Raw genomic sequence first — 26,182 nt, 5'->3', positions numbered from 1 at the left:
AATACAAACAGTACCACATGAACCTAACTGTACTACAAATGAACACAACCATACTGGGAGGAGGAAACAGAAAAAAGGAACTAAAGTTTGGCAAACAAAAGCTAAAAATGAAAAGAGCGGCACACAAATACTTTACTCTAGCTAGCCCATTTGCTGTTTTGCAGGGGTATGGATTAGCGGTTCTGAAACTTCTACATGTATACTAGGACAAAACAAAAAATATATATATTATGGATAACAAGAGACAAGTTTCTTACTTTTGGAGAAAAAAAGGTACAGATAAGGAAAGAGAGAAGCCTGCAATGAAACCTTTGGTGCTGGACTGGAATTTGGGGCATCAGTATGAACATACGGTTTTGAAATTTATACATATACAGATGGATATTACAGAAACATATATAGATGTGTACACATGTGTTAGTATATAACACTAAAAGGTAACAGGTAAATAATCATTCAAAACAGTATTAGATGTCAGAGACCAGCTGATTTGTAGAACTAGAGATCAGCATTAAAGTCATCAACTAAGAAAGGACCATTTTCTCTCTTGCCCCTACCAAGTTACTTTCTATCATATTCCCTCCCTTATTCCTTTTGAACATTGATCATTTTCTCTAATTCTCTTAAATGGCATCCTCCTTTAAGCTCAGCTACTTTCTATCACATTCAATTTTAACTTTCTTTGTAACATTTATTATGATCTATAATTACCTTATTTATGATTTTGTTTACCTGTTTCCTTCTGTCTCCCCTACCAAAGATGTAATGTCTGTTGTGGCAGGAACCTCTTGCCTTCTCTTGTTCACCACTATAACATGGTGCCTGGCACACAGTAGGCAATTAATAAATGTTTGTTGCATACTGAAGTTATGATAAAACTTCAAGGCAAATGTCAAGACAAATTCAGAGAAAGCAAAGATAACATTAAGTCATGGGGATTAGGGGAGGTTTTGTCCATAAGAGTGCAGATTTTTTAAAAGCTTTTTGTTTTTTTTTTAAATCAGTTAACAGGTTTTCTGCAGTTAATTCTAACCTAACATTCTGAATGCAGCACTTCCAAGTGGAATATTTATTAGTGCTGTCTTTTTTTATTATATTCAGTTATTAAACAGTAGTAGCTCACATTTATTGGGCACCTACTATGTGCAAGGCCCTGTTCTAAGCACATTACTCATTTAATGCCCACAACCCTGAAGTAGGTCATTATACTATCCCTAATTTACAGACAAACCAAGGCACATAGAAGGAACAACTCCCCTTAGGTTATACAACTAATAAGTAATGAAGCTGAAATTCAAAATTCTTTAACAAACATTTTAGAAATTAGAGAAGAGGGGGAAAAGAAACAGTCAAATCCATGGGCTTTCTGTCCAATGTGTTTTCCTATGTATCATTTTCTAAACATTAATCATAACTACAGCATGTATTATATATGGCTAAACACTTTTACTTTTCTCCTTTTTCATCTTATAAACACTGCTGCACTTAACATTTATTTCCTAATTACCTATGAGGGCTTTCCCAGGAGCTGGAGATACACCAGTGAACAATAGACCAAAATCCCTGCCCCTAGGGAATTTAAATGTTTGGGGAAAATAATATAGAGTAAAGGAGGAATGGAGGGCTGGCTTGAGGTAGGGGAATACAATTTAAATTACAGGGTCAGCTTCATGCTGCAAATTGGTTTTTGGATGAGCAGGATTTAAAAAGGGAGAGAGGAAAGGGGAAATGGAGAATCATTTCAAGTAAGTTAAAAAAAGCAAAACACCTTAAGTGTAAAAGCTCAAGATCAAGAAAGAGTTCGATATAATTAAGGAATTCATGTTAAAAAAATAAGAAAAAAGCATTTAAAAACATCTAGACTAAACTTCAAGCGAACAGAGGCCTTGTCTCTTTTGTTTCCTGCTATAACCCCAGTATCTAGAATTGTGCCTGGAATATATACTTGTTGAATGAATGAGCAAATGCCTATTACTCACCATTGGTTCTCAAAGTATGGTTCCCAGACTAACAGAATCAGCATCACCTGAGAACATGTTAGAAATGTAAATTCTGGGAATTCCCTGGTGGTCCAGTGGTTAGGACTTTGCGCTTCCACTGTCAGGGGCCTGGGTTTGATCCCTGGTTGGGGAACTAAGCTCCCACAAGCCCCGTGGTGTGGCCAAAAAAAAAGGTAAATTCTTGGGCACCATTTCAGATTGATTAAATCAGAAACACTGGAGGTGAGGCTCAGCAATCAGTGTTTTAAAAAGTCCTCCAGATGATTTTAATACCTTCTAAAGTTTAAGAACCAATAGTACAGGGACTTCCCTAGTGGTATCATGGTTAAGAATCCATCTTGTAGTGCAGGGGATGCCAGTTTGATCCCTGGTCGGGGAACTAAGATCCCACATGCTGTGGGGTTACTGAGCCTGCGTGCCACAACTACAGAGCCTGTGCACTCTGGAGCCCATGCAACGTAACTAGAGAGAAGGCTGCAAGCTGCAACTAAGACCTGATGCAGCCAAAAATAAATAAATAAAATAAAAATAAACCACCAATGGTACAGATCATTAAAGTTATTTATTTATTTTTTTTGCGGTACGCGGGCCTCTCACTGTTGTGGCCTCTCCCGTTGCGGAGCACAGGCTCTGGATGCGCAGGCTCAGCGGCCATGGCTCACGGGTCCAGCCGCTCCGTGGCATGTGGGATCTTCCCGGACCGGGGCACGAACCCGTGTCCCCTGCATCGGCAGGTGGACTCTCAACCACTGTGCCACCAGGGAAGCCCTAAAGTTATTTTTTTTAAAATAAATTTATTTACTTATTTATTTTTGGCTGCGTTGGGTCTTTGTTGTGCGTGGGCTTTCTCTAGTTGCGGCAAGCGGGGGCTACTCTTCGTTGTGGTGCGCGGGCTACTCATTGCAGTGGCTTCTCTTGTTGCGGAGCACGGGATCTAGGCGCGTGGGCTTCAGTAGTTGTGGCACGTGGGCTCAGTAGTTGTGGCTCGTAGACTTGGTTGCTCCCCAGCATGTGGGATCTTCCCGGACCAGAGCTCGAACGTGTGTCCCCTGAATTGGCAGGTGGACTCCCAACCACTGCACCACCAGGGAAGTCCCTACTATTTTTTTATTTATAGTACACTACGCTGTTTTTTGTTTATAGAACACTTCATTTTTTGGTAGCATGCTAAGGTTTTCAGACTTACTGCTGAAAATTATTTTTCAATTAAAAAACAAACAAAAAACCCCCTAGTGGTTTCCAGTTAGACATGACAGATTATATAGCATTTTTATTCTCAAAAACAACACTAAGATGTCAGTAAAGGAATTAAAAGAGTACAGATTCATAATCTCTTTTCCACATTCCAAAATTCCAAGAGCTATAAAAAATTAAACTTTTGAGAGCAGAATTCTGAGTAGCTGAAGTAATGGCAGTAGAATAACTGAATCTCCTGAGTCATCCTCAAATAAATAAATAAAATTTAAAAACTATATAAACTCAGTGTTAGTATAGCTAGAGAGCAGCAAATGTCTAAACTTCAAATTTCTGCAAGCTATTTCTCATGCTCTCGTCATAAGCCTTTGCAAAGAACAAGAGAAGTTCATGAAAAATTGAGCTTAAGAGAGAAAAGGAAGGTAGAGACAGGCCTAAGAATGATGAAAAGTACTGCCAGAAAGACAAAGTCTATCCTAAGTGTCAAAATACTGAGAAAGTGCATTACTGGAAGATGAGAGCACAGCCTACAGGAGATATAACAGTATGTTTAATGGTGAAGAGGCAGTTCTGGCAAGATAACAATTCAGGGGAAGAAGAGAGTTAAAAAGGAGAAGAACCTTTTGGACACTGTCAGTGAAGAGAAAATGAAGCAGGAGGAGAAAATTGAGGATGCTGTCACTTAAAAGAAAGAGAAAAACTGAGGAACACTCAACCCTTTATTCTTCCACCACCCTCCCAAAAGCCACCCGATAAAGAAACGACACTTTGCTTGCAAGGCTCTAAGAGAGTATTCTTGAACTAAGAATATCAAAGCACCCCAAACTGCATTTCACAGAATGCAAAGCTAGCAAGAGTCTTAATCCATACAAAAATACTATTAAAAAAGACCACACAATGATAATTTAAACAATTCACTGATCCAAACTGCCACCAAAACCAACAGTGAAACAGAAGAAAATTGCAACACAATATTCAAAGTGAATTAAATACCCTCAAAAAAACATTTGGAGATAATTATAAAGCACCCAAGGAAATATAGATTTGAATGAAAATTTACTAAGGAAAACTGAAGAAAAGCAGGCAAAGAAGAGCCAATTTGTATGTAACTGGAGTTTGTAAAATGATAAACAAAATGCTAGTTCTTAGTTAAGAGTAAGAAGACTCTTGGTGGGCACTGTACTGCTCAATAAACATTAGCTATCTCTGTTATTATGCCAAACACCACTGCCTTTATAGAAATTAAAACTGAGCAGAGCCCACAGAAATATAATCACATATTTTATAAGAAATACACTATGGTAATATTTGTTCTTTTTAACATTGACTTAAATTACACACATTTGCTGATTTATTCATCTTACAAAAATAAATTCAACATTTACTGAATGCGAACTGTATGACAGGAAAAAAGTATACATTCTCGAAGTTCTGAAAGTCAGTGCTTTTCATAATCAAATACAGAGGTCAGCAGACTTTTTCCTTAAAAGGTCAGATAGCAAATATTTTAGACTTTGCAGGTCATACAGTTTGTTGCAACTACACAATTCTGATGTTGTAGCTTGAAATCTGCCACAGATAATACATAAACGGATGAGTGTGGCTATGTGTCAATAAAATTTTACTTACGGACTGAAATTTGAATTTTATATAATTTTCACATCACAAAATAAGCTTTTGTTTCTTTTTAATCATTTAAAAATGTAAAACCTTTCTTAGCTCATTCTTAGCATAGCTTCATACTGTCTTGCAAAAACAGGCAATGGATCAAATCTGGCCTGCACGCTATAGTTTGCCGACTCCTGATCTAATGAAAGGCAGAAACCCTAACCATAGAGTGACAAACATATGTACATGTATGCAAAAATTTGCATCCAGTTTCTGGAAGTTGGGTCATATACGGAACTTGGAATATTTTCTCTCTGAGATCCTTTTCAGTTCTCGTACTTGCTGATCATTTTTCAATCTCATTCTAACTGGGCTTCCCTTTCCCTTCCATAGGTGATGCCGTAGTGACCTAAACTCACCACTGGAAGACAGCTTTGACCACTTCTCAACAACATACGACGAATTTTTCCTTTTTTTATGCCCTTTCTTTTCGGGAATAAATTTCCAGTTGTTTAACTGAGCTAGCATATTCTCTCTCTTGATTTCTCAAAACTGCAAGAATATTCTAATTGGCCTATTTCCTACAAACCATCCCATACAATGCTTTCATGACAGTCTTCCAACATAGCCTGAATACCTCTGCTCAAAAGTCTCCACTGACTGCATACTGTCTTAAAATAACCTTAGCCTTAGTCTTGCTTTTAAGATGCTCCACTGTATGGCTACTACATATCTCTACAACCTTACCTACTCTTACTAAGTGAATTCTGTTCACTGCTACAAGAACACATTACGTATTCCTATGTCTCTGCTTCCGATTACCATGTCCCTCTTTGTCTTTTCTCCTAAATCCATTCTTTCGAGATCCTCTTGTGCTCCCTCTCCTTCAATAAGCCTTCCTGAATGATGCAATCCCCAGTGATCTTTCCTCCTCTTTCAAATTTTATTATGTTAATCACAAATTATTAACAAAAATTTAAAGTGTTATTTACCTTTGGTACATTTTCTCATCCAAGCTATCACAAATTTTGAGGATAAGGAAAAATGATTCTGTGCACAGCATATCTTAGAACTCAGGTGTTCAATTAATACTTGTTATTAATGACAAGTAAAAAGTCCAGTATCAAGCAGGCATTTTAATGAAGTTTCAAAACATAAGAAGAGAAATTAAAAAGTTAAAAAAAATTCTCCCAAATAAGAATGCCACTTACTTTAACCAATATATCTTTTACAACTTGATTGCTATCATTATGAACGCTGATATAACTGGAAAAGGTCTCTCCCAAAAATATATTCCTGTGAAATAAAATAAATTTTTAGGCAGAAATCCATTCAACTTTTATCATAAATCTTCTATTTGTGCACCACTGAGAACGTCAAATGGAGAAATTACTAAAGGATAGCGATCAGGTGAAATACTATTTCAATATTTCTTTGTTTACACTAGGCTGCTCACTCATTACCTAGTGCAATTAAAAATACAGATTTAATCTATAAAACATGCTATATATCTTGACCCTCAACTACTGCCAAAACTGCCAGCCCTCCTAAAAATGTCATTGAAATCAGATCCATGTTAAGAGTCTGAAGATTTGATACTGAGGAGGCTAGAGAAAGGCAGTTTTTGAAATAACTTATGCCCCGAACCTAGAAGAGACCAAGTTATTGATCTCAGAGTATTTTCTACCAATTTATTTTCTTTTTCTTTTTCTAAGTCATTCTAATAAAAATAATGACTAGTGGCATTACTTTGTAAGTATATGTTATATATATAATGCATATAAACATATAAATATATGTAGATATATTTATAAAAATATTTTAATATGAATACGTTTTTTACATGAATATATTTCTAAGCTTTCAAGACACTAGTCAATGACCACATTCTGTAAACCTTTTGAAAAACCTGAAAAATTCCTTTTGGTCTCAAATTGTCTCAGTTGCAAACAGAATGGAACCAGGGACTTCTACCTCAGTAATAATCTAGAGTAAGGGAATAGCTAAGAGCAAGAGAAGGAATAAAATATTTAGAACTCCTAATGAGCTGACAAGTCCAATAACTTAAGTTGGTAAAGGGCTGTGATGGTGAATAAAAGAGCTGCTTCTGAAAGACACTGAGATTAAGTCAGTTAAAATAAAAGGAATATGTAGGCATTTAAAAATATAATAAGATCTAAAGAAGAAAGTTAAAATTCTACCACCCTAGGAATTAATATTTTGGTATGCATCTTATTTTTTTAATTAAAAAAAAAACTCCAGAATCACATAGTATAATTTTGGTAAAACTTTTTTTGTTTTCAGCCACATACATGTATCATGAGCATTTTCCCATCCCATAGTTACTTTTTGAAAACATGATTTGTAATGGCTTCAGAGTGTTGTTGTGTTTCTAATGTGAACATATCATTCTTACCCAAAATTCTGTGGTAAAGTCAACATTTCTCCCAACATTAAAATCTCTGCACCATTTACAGTTGAAGGATCATCTCTCATGAGCTGGTTAAAGAGGTCTCCTGTAGAAAGAGAAAAACATCAAATTCTAACACCTACCTTGTAAGTAACTTTTATTTATGTGAAGAAACAGCTGGGAGAGATATTTAAAAAAATAATCTCATAACAAAAATTATATTTAAAAAATCTAATTTCTAATCTTCACTACAACAAATGCATGCCAAAAAAATTCTGTTTCTACAGAAAATGAACACTTCAGTAACAAAGGAAAACGTAGGTCATGAGATATATAGAAAGCTCCAATGATTTTTAAATAAAGGGAATGCTAACATACATTGATGGAACATCTGAGGATAAATGAAATTTTAATAGTGTCATTACGAGCAATGCATTTTTACTAAAACTAAAAGTCTCTAGTTGCCACGGGATATCAATAGTATTTTGATGTATAGATTATGACTGAGACCTATTACTCAGATGGCCACCATTCACACGTACAAAAACAGGCAACAAATAATGTAGCGAAGAGTTAGCATAAGATTGGCAAGGTTAGGCTTATTCCAAGGTAAGGTAATCCAGGTTTCAACTTTTCCCTAGGTGCAAGTAGGATAAAGCATGTGTCATACCAGGCAAGTCTTTCTCTTCACATGTTACTGGAATATTGGTGAATAAAGTAGGCTTAGTCAACCGCATCACTGTGAATTGGGAAAGTAGAAAAAAAAAGAAAGAAAGAAAATATTAATATCATTTTATGCCAGTATTCGCAAGCTGAATGTATGGTATTCATCAATTTTATACTAGTATAAAATATAATCTAAATACTTCCTAAACAATATAATATTAAGTATTTCCTAAGATTATTACACAGCAATGATTTACTAATAAAAATGTTAGGATATAACAGAAAGAATTTTATATATGACAAAAAGAAAGAACAATTTTGCTTTTATTTACAACCTAATGAATTATAAAAATTAAATGCAAAGAAATATGGCTCATTATACAAAAAGTAGAAAATAAAATAATTTCAAAGCTTATGGTATATTACAAGAATAAGGCTTTAAAAAAATCTTGAATGACTTCACTGTAAACAATATCAACAAAATATTAACCAATGTTAGTCTGATAGGGACAAGAATTTAGATGCACCATTCTGAATATGAAACAATAATTTTATGCCAAAAGGATTTTTGTTAACTTTATTCCCTGGTTATAATCACAGGCCACTGAAGTTCAGTAAGTAGCCCTTTAAGTAATATTAATTCTTTGTAAAAATTATGAAAGTGCCAGTTAATGTGTAGGTTTATAGAATTCCAACCAAAACTAGCATTTGTTCTCGGAACATGACAGAATGTATCTAAAGTTTATCTAGAAAAACAAATAAATAAAAATATGCTATAGAAATTAATAGGAAACAATGATAAAAAACTGGACATAACATGTAGTAAAACATTTAAGTCCATAATCAAGTCCATACAAGACCATACTGACATGTTAGATAATTTTAAAAAGTTATTAGGATGCAGCAAAAACAAACATTATAAGGTGCTAGGACAACTGGTTCACTATCTGGGAAAAATGAAATTTAGTTTACAAATTCATTTCAAATATCAAGCTGCATATGTATCAAATAGATGGACAAAAATTAAGCAAGAGAAAACTAAAAAAAGTGAAAATTAAACCTAGTCTAGCGGGGATAGGACATTCTAATTTAAAAATCTTTTTCAATTTTTTGTTAAGATTGACATTTGACTACATCAAAATAAAGACAAATCAGCTCAGTGCTTTGTGACCACCTAGAGGGGTGGGATAGGGAGGGTGGGAGGGAGGGAGACGCAAGAGGGGAGAGATATGGGAACATATGTATATGTATAACTGATTCACTTTGTTATAAAGCAGAAACTAACACACCATTGTAAAGCAATTATACTCCAATAAAGATGTTAAAAAAATAAGATTGACATTTGACCACATCAAAATAAAGACAAAAATATAGAAGTAAAAATCATACAAACTCATAAAACATTTCAGAAAATGAATCCCAGAAGACTGTTTCTTTATAGTCTATTAAGATGTTCATTCAACTCAAAACTCAAATCTTTAAAGACTGTCGATTTAAATGGTCAGTGCACAATATGTGGTATTTGTTAATGTATGTAAAAATGTACCACCTAACTACTAATTAACTAGCTATATCAGTCATATCAAATTTAGTGCCTGGGTTTCCCTGGTGGTGCAGTGGTTGAGAGTCCGCCTGCCGATGCAGGGGACACGGTTTGTGCCCCGGTCCGGGAAGATCCCACATGCTGCGGAGCGGCTGGGCCCGTGAGCCATGGCCGCTGAGCCTGCACGTCCGGAGCCTGTGCTCCGCAACTGTGCTCCGCAACGGGAGAGGCCACAACAGTGAGAGGCCCGCGTACCGCAAAAAAAAAAAAAAAAAAAAAAAATTTAGTGCCTTTCTCATTTTGGTCTTAGCTTGAATGTCATCTTTCTCAGATGACAGGTCACCCTGTTTCTTTCATAGCACCTTGTATTTATCATGAATTATGTTTATTCACTTATAAGTTTATAGCACTCCTATCCAAACTCCTTGAAGTTTAGGCTCTTATGTATCATGTTAAGTTTTGTGGGCTCGGTGCTTGACACAGGTTCTGGCACATAGTATTAACGCCTCACCAAACTCTTCAAGTAAGTGGTATTTTTGAAGATGTAAAGTTTCAAGAACTGAGGCCATTAAACAACGTTATATTAAATAGATGGCCGCAGACTTCACTTTGCTCAAAAATAATTTTCCCTATTCTTAATTATAAGCCCAGGGTCATAAACCTGGAATGTCATGCTTTATTAGAAACATCCCACAGGTATTCCAAGTCCGACTATTTCAAACAGAACATTAACCAGCTACACATCAATGATGTGGGTGGGGGAGTGAATGGGGAAGTGTTTCAAACCTCTTTCACTCTTACTTTTAACCAGGAAAACATTAAAATTAAGTACAATCTGCAGGGGATAAAAAGGTGTTCTGAAAATGACACACAGGAAACAGTTTTTTTCACAATCTTTCAAGACTCTAAGCTCAATTTTAACACCAATTGGTGCTTTCTCTCTCTTTTTTTTTTTCATTTCAAGTGAGACCAAATCTTAATAAAGAGGAAATACACTCTCAAAGGAATCCTGAAACACTTTTTTTTTTTTTTGCGGTACGCGGGCCTCTCACTGCTGTGGCCTCTCCCGGTGCGGAGCACAGGCTCCGGATGCGCAGGCTCAGCAGTCATGGCTCACGGGCCCAGCCCGCTCCGCGGCATGTGTGATCTTCCCGGACTGGGGCACGGACCCGTGTCTCCTGCATCGGCAGGCGGACTCTCAACCACTGCGCCACCAGGGAAGCCCCTGAAACACTTTTTAAAAAGTGTTCTTCACAACACTGTAAATCAACTATATACCCCAATAAAAATTTTATACCTTAATAAAAATTTTTTTACAAAGTTATACTCAGTTAATAGTAAAAAGTAAACAAGTTAAAATAAACATAAATTTGGAGTGATCAAAACAAAAAATGTTCTTAATTCACCTAAATGTGTAGCCAGCTTATTTGCTTATTATATGCTCAAACTTCCATTATATACAAAGGCCCTTTAGAGCTTAGCTTTTACTGATGCTATGGTTTTCTAGGGGATGAGACAGTAGAGAGTGGGTAAAGAACAACCCTCCATTAAAAATAAAAACATCCCAAGCTGGTATTTAAAGTACCAGTTTTCTTCCTATTTTCAAAAGAGGGTAAAAAATCAGCAAGAGGGGATAGCAGTTGGTTAAGAAATACTATCATCCTGTGGAGGCAAAGAAAATTACTATAAAGCACAATTTGTCATACTGCAGATTTTTAAACACAAACTGAGAAAGCCAAATTTGTAACATAAAACTATCTCATTCCTTTAAAGAAGATGTGGCACATATATACAATGGAATAGTATTCAGCCATAAAAAGAAACGAAATTGAGTTATTTGCAGTGAGGTGGATGGACCTAGAGTCTGTCATACAGAGTGAAGTAAGTCAGAAAGAGAAAGACAAATACCATATGCTAACACATATATAGGGAATCTAAAAAAAAAATATGGAGACGCAAGAGGGAGGAGATACGGGGATATATGTATATGTATAGCTGATTCATTTTGTTATAAAGCAGAAACTAACACACCATTGTAAAGCAATTATACTCCAATAAAGATGTTAAAAACAAACAAAAAACTATCTCTTTCCTTGAAGGATGATCCGAAGTATGTCCATAACAAGTATAGATTTAAACCTTAGTATTTCCTGTCTTATAATGAATTAATGAAACTCAAAAATTAAACACAATGTTAGAAAAGAGCAAACATCAACAAAAAACAGCGTTTTAAAAAAAACTGGCAGAGAAACTACAATAAAGCACTGGTTATTAAATGGTAATTATGTATCCAGTCTTGAAGTTAAAGCAGGTTCTTGGTCAAAAATTTAGGAGGCAAAAAAGAATATGTGATTTTTAGTCGAGTGACAAATATTCACTACACACAATGCAGTTAGTGCCATGTGTAGAAACACTCTCAGTGGAACTCACAAAATACAGACATTTGCTTTACTTATGAAATTCAGGTTTCATCTAAAATCTTATAAAAAAAACTTTTGAAAGTCTTCAGTAAATTAAAAAAAAGATAGGCCTGAGGTTATAAACTAATGAATTAGGTCAGTTCAACTTACATATACATTTTGCTTGGTCACAACATTAAAAAAAAATATGTCAAATCTTCTTCACTCTCAGAGTCCTTACCACATTCTATAGTCTTACTTTTCTAGTTCCTGAAGGCATTCAAGTTTGTGAACCTTGGAATAATCTGGGGCATTTTGAGCAGATTAAATCAAAGGGAACCATTATGCAGGAGCTCATCTTAGAAATTTTCAAAAAATGGTCTTTAAATTATTTGCTAAGTTGGCAAATAATTTAGTTAAATTCATGTGATGCCCTTCACATCTTTTTTCTTAGAATTTGAGTTAACATTTATTTGAAAGTGGATAGCTCGTCAGGGAAAAATAAAATTATGGCACTGTTGCTACTTTCCTAGAGTAAATGCTTTGGCATTTTACCAAATGCCCTCAGATTCAACTTCCTGCATATGTCTTTGTTTCCCCAATTTATTCATGTCTGTGACTTAACAGTGGAACCCAGAAACACTGGTGAGCTCTACTATTAGCTAGTGCTAGAATCATCAGTCCTAAGGTTCTCAATAATTACTGCCTAAGCATTGTCTAGGTAGATGAGAAATGAATTGCTTCTTCCTTTAAGATCACGGCACTAGTTGCAGTAAAACTCAATCTTCATTTTCCCTGTTCTGATTCACCTTTTCATTGTTTCTCAGAGGGGTAGAAAGCAATTTATACAGAGTAAATTAGAGAAATTTAAATCTGCCACATATGAAGACAAAGAAGCTCTTTTTAATGTGTGATTCTTGAATTAAAAAACTGCTCATAAGAAGCCCATAAGAAAATATTCATAAGAATATTTTCAGTTCTGTGTATAATCATTTCAAAATAATAAAAATGTATCATAAAAGAAATGCTGTGGTCTATGTAAGTGACGCTGTTTTATGATTACCTAACTTTTAACCCTTGATTAGCAACCTAATGCTAAATAAGACCTGAACAAAAAAAAAACCAAATCCACCATTTATGATTGCCTAATAACATTAGCCAACTCTTATTTGCAAAGCTCGCTGGTAATAATGAATAACTTGTTGACTTTTCTCCAGCACTCTTGATTGAAAAGTAAGATGACTAATGAATGAAAGAAGAAGTAATTACTGATGAAGTTACCTTGGAAACTCCCTCTACACCTGGTGATTTTTCATTTAAAGACTTTTGGAAGCATTCATGCACATGATGATTATTTTCTACAGAGCAGTCTCATTTGAGACAGTAAGAAAGGCATTAAAAGTTAAAAGCAAAACAGTGTTTGGATAGTGTGAAACCTAATTAGAAAAGATAACCTCTTTAGTTAAAAATTGGTAGACTCGGGCTTCCCTGGTGGTGCAGTGGTTGAGAGTCCGCCTGCCGATGCAGGGACATGGGTTCGTGCCCTGGTCTGGGAAGATCCCACATGCCACGGAGCGGCTGGGCCCGTGAGCCATGGCCACTGAGCCTGCGCGTCCAGAGCCTGTGCTCCGCAACGGGAGAGGCCACAACAGTGAGAGGCCTGCGAACCCAAAAAAAAAAAAAAAAAAAAAAAAAATTGGTAGACTCCTTATGTTTTAAGGAACCTCAGCCAGCTCAGGCTATGAGAAACCCCCCAAAGGGCACATTTACTATGTAGTATTGAGCCCCTACCACGCCAGGCACTGTGCCACAAGGCAAATGTGTTTCTGCCTTCCTAATGAGTACAGTCTTACAGGTTTTTTTTCAGGGATGTAGTTTAACTACTTAAGAATAGTGACTCTATGTTAGCTCTGTGAGGGCAGGATCCATGTTTGTCTCCTTCCCTACTTTAGTACCTAGCTCATGGTACGCATTCAAATTTGTTAAATAAATATACTTTTTAATAAAACTTTTATTATATAATCACTTTGAATATTTTTATAAAATGATGTGTAAACCTAATTCACAACATTTTGCTATGGGAAACCCATGACTCCAAGAACCAGAGCATTAGTAATCAGCAATAACAGTCATTAAGATTGAATTATCTGTATTAAATAAAGAATAACTTGATCTCTTACCCATATTTGATACTTTACTTCAAAAGAGCTTATTGCCTTAAAGATATATTATGGTCTTAGACAAATTATACATTTTATACTTTTGTTTCAGAACAACACATCAACTATTGTCTATTACATATCTTTGGAAATATCAGCAGAATGTGCGCTGGTCTCTCAACTTGAATACCACATTCATGGCACTTGAATACCATCCCCAACAGAACTGGTATTAGTTTTATTTTTAAAAAAATCATTACACTTTAGGTGAGTAAAGAAAAAATACTGTAAAATTAGATTTTGGGGATTTACCAAAATCCAAACTAGTCACTGTAATTCATAGGAATATCTAATTCAACCATTGGAAAAGTAACAGAACAAAAGGAATAGAACATTTTACCTTTAAATTCAGTAAAAATAATAATTTATCACAATTCATTTAAAAGAAGGCTGCTCAAAGTAGAACGCAGAAAGTTCCTGACTTAAGTGACAAGCCTAGGAATTCACCTGATATTTATTTCTGGGATACAAACTGTACATATATTACCACACAATTAAAAATTTATTCATCTGTTTCAGTTCCTACTCAGTTCATTCAGAATATTTTTCTTTTTGACAATTAGTGGAATTCATTACATACTAAAAATAAGACCATATTTATGCACAAATAAGTTAATCTTCCCAGTAAGAGCTAATCTTCCTTTAAGAAGACTTCCGACATATTCACAGTACATAACATCACAGAACACCCATATCTGGCCTAAATGTCTCTGAATTGTAGCATTACAAGATGGAAGTTCATTGCACCTGATAATTCGATTGAGTTTTTCCCAAATGTCTTCCAGAGTTTGGTTGTTACAAATAGTGTGCTCTATTGTCCATCTTGCTCTATAAAATGAGTGCAAATTTAGTGCCTTTAAACTATCTTGCAATTTTTCAGACAAAGGAAAAATATTTTCAGTACAATTACTGCTGGGAAGTGAAACACTCCAAGACCTCTTCTTGTGCCGTTTTCCTTTTTCTGATTGTCTATCCAGACTTCCAGAATTAGTCTGTTCATTCAGTGTGTGTGATCGGATTAAGTGCTTTTTTTTCAAATTAGGTTGAAACTCCAGTAGATCTACTGTGCAATCATAACTCTGCAACTTAATATCATGTTCTGAAATGGTTAAGTACTGTCTTACATCTTCAGTTGCCTCTTCAGAAATCACAGGTGGTAATCTTTTAGGTTTGAGTGGAAGTCTGGACCCATCATGAGGAAACCAAGGAATAAATCTTGATAGTGGACGTGTAGGAAAGTCTTGAATTGCTTTCTCTGCAATTTTTGGCAGTTGTGTGGTTTCACTCTCATATGGTCGATAATGTAATATTACTTCTGTAGTCATTCTGCAGTAATCCAGTTACTCTTAAAGAAGGAATATTTCTTAGCTGAGCTCCTCAGAGCTGGAATGCAATTTATAATTACAAGACTCTCTCTCTTTCCAAATCAGAGGGAAACAGGACCTAAAGTGGAAGTATTGCAATGAATAAGATATGGTAGGGATAGCCTATATACAGATAGGCAGGGAAAAAAGAAAAAAACAAACCAATTCCAATATGATATTTTACCAAAGTGCTATTGGTAAATGTGAATGTAATCCACAAAACTGGAAATCCTTTCTCTTACCAAAATAAGGAATCTGGATTAGATGCCCTATCATATCCTTTCAGCCTAAAACTGCTAGTAGTCAACATGTTTAACTGAAGAGATATAATGGATTTGGAAGTATTGATATTAATATGTTAGGTAATAATAATCTTAAGACTATAGCAGAAACAAAAAGTAAATTAGTGATTTTTAAAATACTTGATTCATATGAAGATAATGAACAAAAATGTAATAATACTAAAAAATTTGAGACGTGAATTGAGGACAATGAAAATCATTGTAATTTTTAATCTTTTTGAAGAAAATGGATCATTTTATACTTTAAAATTACATGAATTCTACCAAACAAATATATAGACACAATACTTAATGATTTTATTTCATTCTCAGTAGTAAATACTGAAAACGGTTTAACTTTGCATTTTAACCATGCTAGAAACTGGTTTCCTGACAAAGTCTCATTTGTATAAATGAGGCACTTAAGCAGTGTCAAAACCTTAGTAGCATGGCTTCTGAATTCCAATTTGAAGGATGAACAAGAAGACTAGAGCCTTACTTTTTTTCCTCTTAGAACACAGACGTCTTCAAGTTGCCCCAAATTAAGTCATCAATAATAAGTTCCAGCATACAGTACACAGGCTCAAGAATGGAGCCTACCAGGATCTGCAAGTTAGGTTTCCTAATCGGGCCCAAAGTTGCCTGAGCCATAATGCAGGTTCTTTCAAATCCTAGCTACCAGAGAAAAAAACAAGAGGTCAAATCCCTGCTTCCAAAAATCATTAGAGAACTACTTGACGGGGGTTCTCCCATTGCCAGGATGACTGTGAGTGGGGTCTCCTTGGCATGATGTCACAATACTCATTTAACCACTGACTCTGAAAGTCAAAAGAAGTAACCAATCTCATAATAATTCTTTTCCTTACTGTTAATGTCCACTGACTGACAGATTTGGCAACTCAAATTCATAAATGACTGTGATCCTTAACATCCATAATTTTAATATGGATCTAAATATAGATAGCATATTCTTTCAAGAATTAATAATGTTTTTATTTTTTCTTCCCTTTTCCTTACATTTTCACATTTTAAGACATGCCACTGAGAATTCTTTCATTGTTGTCTGAATTCACTCAGTGTTGTATTCCAGGGACACTGATGTTGTGAGAGCTCCTTAATACTTTACATACATATGAAAGTAAACTTATATGACAAGACAAATTGATATATTTGGCATCCAACATAGGTAAAATTAAAACTTGTGGAAACTCTTGGATAACTAGAACAGTGGGGAAGAATGGGGCCTAAAAGCTTTAAGAAAGCTGAAACTAACACTGAATTTCAAAGCACTTGTCCTTTTAGGTTGCTAAAATACTCTTCTCCAGGAACCTTCTGCTTTGGAAAATAGAAGATACCTGGGAAAGACTACTGTAGCAGCCTAAAAGGACTATGGCAGTTAGCCTGCACATCACTGGAATTTAACTGTATTTAATACCTTCCAATTTGTATAAAATAATACCTAGCAGCTAACAGAACTGCTCTAAATTTCCATCAAACTACTAATGGAATGATATCTGAAAATGCTCTTTCCTTCATTAGGAGGCAACATGGAGTCTTGGAAAGATGAAGGCCTTGTGTTGAAATATTACCTCAATCACTTACTAGCTGTGCGATCTTGAAAAAGTTTAACTTCTGAGAGTTAAGTAATATATATTTCACATACTACATATGAGTCTGAGATAAAGAACATGACAATTTCTCTTCTTTCTTCAAGAATAAGCCATTTCAGTCCAGGCTAAGCTCACAGGTCCTATTGCTATTACATTAGTTAATATTTTAGTTTCTTAGTTCTACAGTCAGAGACAGTTCTGATAACCCCAACTATCAGTATATGATTTTATGCTTCAAATGAAACTGGTGAGCTTCTGGAAGGTTTGATGCTTACAACATAACTAAGGGGATAAGGGTCCCTCAAAATGGATCCCACAAGGAAGGTTAAGTGCTATTCACTTGAGTTCACATGTCTATTGAGCATCTTTTCAGCTCAGTCCAAGAAGATATTGGTAACCACTGAGTAGGGCATACAAGAAATAAGTGCATTTGTGGTAGCAGAAAACCGACGAAATAAAGCTGAAAGCGTTTCAAATAAAAGGTTTCACAAAACAACAGGAATTCCAGAAAAAGAATGCCCTGCTCATTTCCCCTAAATAATGATCCAATTAAATCATCAGACTTACTCAAAACTGTTTGCTGTGTATGCAAACCGACATGAATTTCCCCCTATACACAATACTTTGACGTAAACAGTGAGTTTTAACATACCTAAATTATATGTTGTAGTACTATGTACTTCTAAAACCTTGGCACAATACTAGACTAATTTCACAGATGAAGCTGAAGCCTGGTAACTTTGTCATTGCCATATGAAGAGACAAGAGACAGAAGGAAAAACCACTTTATATACCCGCTGTTAATCATCTCGGTTCACAAGGCTCTCCCCGGGTAGGGTGGGGACATCAGCATCTGCGGCTAAAATCTGAGCAGCATGTAACAGAGTAAGTAATTTACCAGGTATCTATTCCATTCTAACGGGGGCTCTCAAACCTGAAAAGCAAAGAGGAGAAATAGTTTCCTTTCGCTCGGCGCCAAGGAACCAAGCAGGAGGGCGAGCATTGACAGCGTTTAAGAAGGACGAGGCCTATATCCCAGAGGCCAGGTCTATGTGTAAAAGGCTTCGAGAACTAGTGAGAGAAAGGGAGAAAACAGATTAAAGGGAGTCGGGTTCGCAAAAGTTTACCTTTCAGGGCCAGCAGGTGCTCCTGTTTGGGGGGATTCACTTCCATTTTGACCGGTACTTTGGACCCACTGCCTACGGGGGCTGAAAAGGGTCAATCAGCTCGGAAGACAGAAAAGCGCACGTTCGGGAAGACAGGGCGTCAAACACACTCCCAAGTTTCTCTCTGCCGGTGGTGCCTTAAATTCTCTTCTTACCAAGTCCTTTAGGAACCCAACGGCTTTTTTACCAAAGCCATCTCTTGCCTCTTAGAGACCTATACATAAAATACTTCTCTATTTTCCAGTCACAATCACACACCGCGACTTCAAGAAACCACTCCTCGGTGACAATTCACGGCCTCCCAAATACCTACATTGCAGTAAATGATAGAGATGTGGCATGCTGGGACTTGTAGTTCAAAAGCCGCAGGGCATGCAGGGACATGTAGTCCCCTCTCGCCCCGTCCGTTTTGCAGTTGGGGAGAAGAGGTCGTTCCTGGAGCGGGAATTTCACCCCAAAACTTTACTTTTGTTTTATCCCTTCTTTTTCTCTTAATTTTACTCCTCCCATCTATTTCAGACTCCTCAATAATAACAATTAAAAAAATAACAAAGTGCCCACGCACAGGCCTGCGAACCCAAACACCTAGCGGCTGGCGGGAGGATGCTCGAAGAGACCGTCCCAGCAGCTCCCCGCGTGGTACTGCGCCTGTGCCCCAGCGTCGAGCGCCGAGGCTTCTGGGTAGGTGGCTCTACCCCGCCCATCAAGTGAAGGCCTTGAGGGCTGCTTCTGCGGCGCTGCTCCTTCTAGGATGGCTGCCCTGGTTGTAAACAAGCCTGGAGCGGGACTAGACAGTGGTCGTCAGGGCAGCCGGGGGACGGCCGTGGTGAAGGTGAGGGACCTTGCGTGCTCTGTTCTCCACCATCGGCCTCCCTTCTGTTTATCCCGGAGATCTGGCGGCAGCACCGCGGCCCTGGCATTTTTTGGGCGGGATGCGCGGCCTCTGGCCCATCTCGGCTTTACAAGCCTATCCCTCACCTCCGGACCTTTATCCCAGCAGGCCTGAGGTTACCTGGTCTTCGGGTCACGCTAGTCCTCTGCTTGGAGTCGCCAACGGGACGTTTGTGAAAAGGAGCTAATGGGCCTCGGAGAGTGACCTGGGCTGGTCTTTCCCCAGGCCCTCTGTTTTTAGTTAAGCCCAACAGGCATTAATTAGCTTATTTTTAGGAAATTGAGCCGTTATTATCGCCAGGTACAAAGTTAGGTTTTTTAGCTCGTTAATATCTGTTGAGGAGGTAAGTGTTGATTACATTTTACAGGTGAGGAGACTCAGGTTTCAGTTAACACTGTGTAGCAGAACCAGAGTTGACTGGCCGTAAAGTATGCTTTTGACTATCGCACTACTTCTGTAATCAGACCTCTATTATTGGTTGACCCGCCTCCTCTTTTGGGAGTACGGTCTGTCAACACTTTTGAGAAGTCTCCAACAGCCCCATTAACGCTGGGGGATATGAATTACCCTGTGCTTGAAGTTTGAAATTCTAACATGTGTAAATGCTGTAAAGTGGGTTTACTAAAAATTCAGATGAAGTATGTAGAATTCACTTTTCCATAGGTAGATAGATCTGAAAGGGAGAACTGATCTTAAAGGTTTGTAGAATAACCTTCAGCATCATCTGTAATCTGAGATATTGGCAATTCTTATTCCTGGCTACATACTAGAATCACTGAGGACTTAAAAAAGAAAAAGAAACTACTTAATCCCACATTTCTGAGTGAGTTGACATCAGTATTTTTTTTGCAGTCCCAGAGTGATTTTAATGTGCATCTAGGATTCAGAACCACTGGACCAGATATCTTAAGTTCTTTTAAGATCTTGAGTAATAGACACCTATGGTTTTTCACCTAATGTTGGTTTTATGTGACAACAAATGATACATTTCTGCTTACAAGTGTATTATCAATTAGTATTGGTGGTGGTTGATTTATCTGACCTTTATATATTAATGAAGTTATTCTGAAGGTACATAGCATATCTGAGATGCAGAAGAGCCCTCTTATTATTCAGCTTGTTGTATGGTTGAGATTTTATTTATTGAATTGTGCTTTTTCTATGTAGAGAATACCTGAAGGTTATTTTGTGAATTAACTTCAATTAAGAAGTAATTGGAATGGATATTATTGCTGTATCTACTTTTGTTACCCTGTTTGCCTTAAAATCTGAAAAATATACCAAAGCCTGATGTAACTCCAGTTTATTATAGCACAGAGTTTGATAAATTAGAGGCTCATTTTGTTAATCTTCATTTTTATGTGTAAATTGTGACTGAGATGTGCAGTAGGATAGTCCTTTTTGGCAAGATCCTCATGCTGTCATTTGTAAGAAATACAGTGGCATAAATTTAAAAAAATCTCACAGATGAAAGCAAGACGTGTTCGTTGGAAGGTAAAAGTTGAAGTATATAATGGTAATATACATATATATATATATATATATATATATATATATGTAAAATGGCTTCTTGCTTAATGAACAAGTAGATGATGACAGGGTTTTTATCGTTAGGAAAAAAAGACCAAAATTGGTCTATACATTCACAAAAGACTAGTGAGCTTTCTTAGTCCTTTGAAAATATGGCCTGGTGTATTAAAATTTGATTTACACGTAATAAGTTTGAAGCCCTCTTTGGCATATTGTGAAGTTTGTAAAATAAAGAGCTTTTTTCCTATCTAGGGCTTAATTTCTTATGCTGTTAGCCACAATTCCTATTCATAAATACTGAAGAAAAATTTTCTTACTCTTATTTGCTGAGTTGATGCAAAATAGTCCAATAACTGTTTTTGGAATTATGTTTGGTTTACTAATCAGTGGGATTTTACTGGTGCTCTTTGGAAAACACCTATGGTCTCAACATGAGTAAGTTCTCTTATCTTGTGTAATGATGGGGTTAGAGATGAATGAAAATAGTAAAATTTTAATTTGGTTCTTTGGAGTTTATTGTCATATAAGTTTAATATGTTGTCACTATAGTGAGGACATTTATTTAAAATGTTGCATTTATAATATCTAATTCTGTTGTGAATATCTTTTCTGTATTTAGTTGAATTTGTTATTTAAGTGAGGATTTTTTTTCTTTTGTTCTTTTTTTTAAAAGTGAGGATATTTAAGTGAAACTTTGTTCCTGCCTTTTTAAAAAATACAGGATAATTTGAAGTGTGTATATTGTGTGTGTGTGTGTATGTGTGTGTGTATATATATATATATATGATTTATGTGTAGCTGTTCCCCAGCTGTTTCCCTTCCTCAAAGAGAACTACAGTTCCAAAGTAATGTTTCCTGTGTATCTTGCCAGAAAGATAGTATGCTTGTAAAACAATATATATGAAAATATATGCTCTCTTTATTTCCTCTCCTTTATGCAAAAGTTAAATATTCTATGTCATTTTTCACTTTGCTTTGCTGGTATGAAATCATTCTGTGTTTGTACATAAAAAATTTCCTAACTTTTCCTCATCAGATTGCACAGTTTTGCAGTATATGAATGTGCCATAATTTATTTTCCATATATATTTACTTTGTTTCTAATCTTTTGCTAATGCAAAAGGTGCTCTAAGGAATAGCATATAGATCTTTTTACACATGTGATATTTGTAGGATAAACTCCTGGAGGTAGAATTACTAAGCTATTCAAACTTTTGATAGGTATTGCCAAATTGCCTTCCATAGAGGCTATATCAGTCAATAAACGTTTCACAGCAACCAGCAATTTATTCTCCCACACTTCCACTAGCACAGAGTGTTATCAACTTTTAAAAATCTAATCTGAAAAAAAGTGTATTGGGATAGCTTCAACTGACTTCAAAATGTTTTGGGTGAGATTGGACACCTTTTCATATAATTAACAAGCTGTTTTCTTTTTCTGTTCTGTGAACTATGTGTTACACTTCAGCTTCTTTTGAACCGTACTGAGATGTGAGCCAGTTATGAATTATCAGTTTATTTACAGTGAAAGGTGTTTACATTTCAAGCACTGACTCCAGTTTAATTGCGGAGTTAAGATTAAAATTTTAATGGATTAAGTCCGACTTCCACTCTGGGTTTTCTGTTTTTTTACCTTGTATTATGTATTTGTTGGGGGATGGTGGTTGGCTGTTTTAAAAATTTTATTTTGTTGGACTTCATTAATATAAGCACATAGGAGCTTGATATTTGGAATACCCTGTTCCTGAGGGCTTTTTCGTCTAACAGGGAAAGACAGGCTGGAATGCCAATAAAAGTATTAAAGTGTTTTGGGTGTTAAGATTGACACTTATCCATGGTACATGGGGGCCCAAAGGATAGTGTGTTCATTTACGAATTTGTTGGTTTATTAATGTAAAAAAAGAATCCACTAGGAAAATGTCTATTTAGCTGTTTCTTTAGCATTAGCATAAAGAAAGAGGCAAAAGCAGTTTGTTATGTGCTGTGAACTACAAATTGTTCAATATAGTTTGAGAATAGAGTTTGGAAGGGAAGAGAAGCAATAGGACAGGGACCAGATTGTAGTAGGTCGTGGATGGTGGGCACCGAGTTTGGGGTACAATCAAACAGTTCAGTGTGGGTATTTTTATTTTTAATTATTATTTTATTTATTTATCTATTTATTTATTTATTTTGCGGTACGTGGGCCTCTCACTGTTGTGGCCTCTCCCGTTGCGGAGCACAGGCTCCGGATGCGCAGGCTCAGCAGCCATGGCTCACGGGCCTAGCCGCTCCATGGCATGTGGGATCTTCCCGGACCGGGGCACGAACCGTGTCCGCTGCATTGGCAGGCGGACTCTCAACCACTGTGCCACCAGGGAAGCCCCAGTGTGGGTATTTTTTAAAAATTAATTAAATTGTTAAACTCTTCAGGTATATTAAGAAATAAAAGTACCTTCATTGATATAAATATAGTTTGTTGACTAATTATAAAACAAACTGATGGACCGGGGAAATCAGAATATGCCGATTCTTGTCACCTTTCTTTTTTTTTAGTTGAAGTATAGTTGATTTTTTTTTTAATTGAAGTATAGTTGATTTGTCACCTTTCTTTTGACTGACTACGTGGCCTTGAGCAAGTCATGTACTTGTAATTGGAACTAGATAAACAAAATATTTTCTGTTTTCTAACCCAGGGGCATATTTATTAATCGAGAACAAGGAATTGAAATTTAAGTCTAATTGCATTCTTTACATTGTATGATGTAAATGAATAGTATAAGACACTTGAAAATTACTTATAGTCTTTTCTTAACAAGTTCTTTATCATTTACAAGGTAAGTTGTCATCCTAGCACATATTTCAAATTATTTTTGTCCAAATTATTGATGGTTTTTTGAGGGTTAGGTAATTGCAGAGAAATTGTTTAAGAACCCAACTTTGGTAGAGTTATGTATGGTTACGGATTCTGATGTAATAAATCATGTCATAATTTTCAAAAGCTAAAGATGTTAGTTTACAACGTTATCTTGATCCCTAACACTTACCCTTTCAAGGAGACTTCACTATGATATAATTGTGGTAAGATCTGTCAGATGAAAGAATAAAAGGTGATTTAAGATTTTATACCTAGACAGTTTTTTTCATGGAGGAATAAAGTAATTTAACAAGATTGATTCATTAAATTAGATCAGGTTTTTCTTTTTAGCCTAAAATATTTATGCTTTTAAAGTCATTTAAAGAGCACATGTGTCCTTTCCAAATATTAGGTGCTGGAGTGTGGAGTTTGTGAAGATGTCTTTTCTTTGCAAGGAGACAAAGTTCCTCGCCTTCTGCTTTGTGGCCACACAGTCTGTCATGACTGTCTCACTCGGCTGCCTCTTCACGGAAGAGCAATCCGTTGCCCTTTTGATCGACAAGTAACAGACCTAGGTAGGAAAAAATATATATAAAATTGTTTACATAATACAAATATCATAGAAAACAATTTTTTTCTCCTTGGTTTTAAAAATCATAAAATTCTGGGAATTCCCTGGCGGTCCAGTGGTTAGGACTCTGGGCTTCTACTGCAGGGGCCACGGGTTTGATCCCTAGTTGGGGAGCATGCTGTGGTGCAGCCAAAAAAAAAAAAAGAAAAATTATAAAATTCCAAGGAGGTTTCAGTTTCTATTAAAGCCAGTAGTCTTGAAGCTATAAACTAGCCCACTCTTAGGTACTAATTTTATTTCATCTTCTGAAATTTTTAAATTCAGTACTTATAGGTCAGTAGTTTTAAGACACCTGAGAAAAACATACTAACCTTTTTCATTGCCTGCAAAACAGCATTTATCTTAGACATGAATAGGCCAATAATGAATATACAGGTAAGTAGTTTGAGTTTCAGCATGTTGTTATTTACTGATATCTGAGGCAGAAGTGTTTGCAGCTAGTGATAACTACTAACTACTCCTTGTTTTCTGTTAAAATGAATTTAAAGGTCTGGTGGATTTTTTTCAGTTTCCTGCGTACTTTTATTTATTTTATTTATTTCTTTCTTTAATAAATTTATTTATTTATTTTTGGCTACGTTGGGTCTTCGTTGCTGTGCGTGGACTTTCTCTAGTTGAGGTGAGCAGGGGGCTACTCTTCCTTGTGCATGGGCTTCTCGTTGTGGAGCACAGGTTCTAAGCACATGGGCTTCAGCAGTTGGGGCACGCGGGCTCGGTAGTTCTGTCTCGTGGGCTGTGAAGCACAGGCTCAGTAGTTGTAGCGCATGGGCTTAGTTGCTCCATGGCATGTGGGATCTTCCTGGACCAGGGAACAAACCCATGTTCCCTGCATTGGCGGGCGGATTCTTAACCACTGCACCACCAGGGAAGTCCCCCTACATACTTTTAAAACTTCACTTCATATTTTTCAAAATGAATTAATTACTGTGGGATACCAGATTTGGAAATAACATTTATTAACATTTGAAAAGTTAATTTACAACCATGAATTCTGTGTTTATTCTTTTTAATGATCGAATTTCTCCAAAAATAATAGTTTAACGTGTCCATTTTTTTCAGGTCAGTGGCACTAATTGTTTTAAGACTGTTTTAATGTATTCATACTATATGTCAAGTGGAACACATTTAAACTAATGTAACCACCAAAAAAAGGAAGCAAGAGTACCCAGATTTTTAGACTGAAAAGCTTTAAAATGCTAAGAAGCACGGTTGTAAAATATTTTCTTGTAAGGAAAGAATGGGTTTCTTAAGGTTTTGGTAGTCCTTGATTTAAGTAATTAGTATGCCCATTTGCCAGAAAACTAATATAGGAAAGTGTTAGCATTAACTTACTGTTAGCCAAGAAATAATAAAGTGGAGGGGGGAGATGTCTATTTTGACATTCTTTTATTTGGCCTTTTATTCTGTAATTTATATATATCATACCATCTTCTTTATATAAAACTATATAGAAGTAGTAATATTTTGCAAACAGAGGACGGACCCTTCCACCATTTTGAAGGGTACTATCTTCTCTACGTAAATACCACATCATCCTCACTGTGTTATCATCCTCACTGTGATAAACGAGGAATTTATGACAGGTAATGGTTAGTCGTATCCTAGGTTGAAATCAAACATGATTGCTATCATATCAACATTAGAAAAAACAAGCAAACCAACAACTCTGCCTCGGATATAGGTTGTAATTATTATAGGTAATTACTATAGCTTGTAGGTTAGATTTTTGCCGTGATTCCAGCCTATGGAATATGTGTTAATGACCCTTGATATAGTTTGCTGTCATTGTTTTTTAATCTATTTTTAAATGTATTATAGAAATAATGTATATAT

General features: G+C 36.1%; 3 protein-coding genes across 9 annotated transcripts in view; 1 reads left to right on the top strand and 2 right to left on the bottom strand.

Moving 5' to 3' along the window:
- TRAPPC13 (trafficking protein particle complex 13) overlaps positions 1-18,761 on the bottom strand; it is a 36,931-nt gene extending 18,170 nt beyond the window's left edge. For 4 of the 6 annotated variants that reach the window (XM_029217886.1, XM_029217885.1, XM_029217884.1 and 1 more), the window contains exons 1-4: positions 18,422-18,631; positions 7,883-7,951; positions 7,219-7,318; positions 6,014-6,098 (exon numbers count right to left, since the gene is read on the bottom strand). In XM_029217886.1, coding sequence (XP_029073719.1) covers positions 6,014-6,098; positions 7,219-7,318; positions 7,883-7,951; positions 18,422-18,467 — 300 coding nt within the window. In that variant the 5' untranslated portion in view covers positions 18,468-18,631. Of the gene's footprint in view, positions 1-6,013; positions 6,099-7,218; positions 7,319-7,882; positions 7,952-18,421 lie in introns of all 6 variants that reach the window. The other 2 variants (XM_029217881.1, XM_029217882.1) reach the window with 2 other exon arrangements.
- On the bottom strand, positions 14,006-18,547 carry LOC114892688 (shieldin complex subunit 3). Of its 2 annotated transcripts, none has more exons than XM_029217890.1 (3): positions 18,422-18,547; positions 16,184-16,355; positions 14,006-15,482 (listed from the first exon to the last, which is right to left on the bottom strand). In XM_029217890.1, exon 3 carries the CDS (start codon positions 15,362-15,364, stop codon positions 14,612-14,614), a length of 753 nt encoding a protein of 250 aa, XP_029073723.1. In that variant the 5' UTR covers positions 15,365-15,482; positions 16,184-16,355; positions 18,422-18,547; the 3' UTR covers positions 14,006-14,611. The 2 variants fall into 2 exon arrangements, with proteins under 2 accessions (XP_029073723.1, XP_029073722.1); XM_029217889.1 differs by having other exon boundaries at positions 16,184-16,359; positions 18,422-18,464.
- A 411-nt stretch (positions 18,762-19,172) lies between the features above and the next one.
- The window catches only part of TRIM23 (tripartite motif containing 23), a 39,195-nt gene continuing 32,185 nt past the window's right edge, over positions 19,173-26,182 (top strand). The window contains exons 1-2 of the mRNA XM_029218051.1: positions 19,173-19,292; positions 24,131-24,293. Coding sequence (XP_029073884.1) covers positions 19,212-19,292; positions 24,131-24,293 — 244 coding nt within the window. The 5' untranslated portion in view covers positions 19,173-19,211. The remainder of the gene's footprint in view (positions 19,293-24,130; positions 24,294-26,182) is intronic.

The sequence above is a fragment of the Monodon monoceros genome, unplaced genomic scaffold, assembly GCF_005190385.1.
Source record: "Monodon monoceros isolate NGI ecotype Baffin Bay Population unplaced genomic scaffold, NGI_Narwhal_1 Super_Scaffold_12, whole genome shotgun sequence".
Taxonomy (NCBI): Eukaryota; Metazoa; Chordata; class Mammalia; order Artiodactyla; family Monodontidae; genus Monodon; species Monodon monoceros.
Note: the sequence above shows the minus strand (reverse complement) of the source record. Positions and strands in the feature narration are given on the sequence as shown.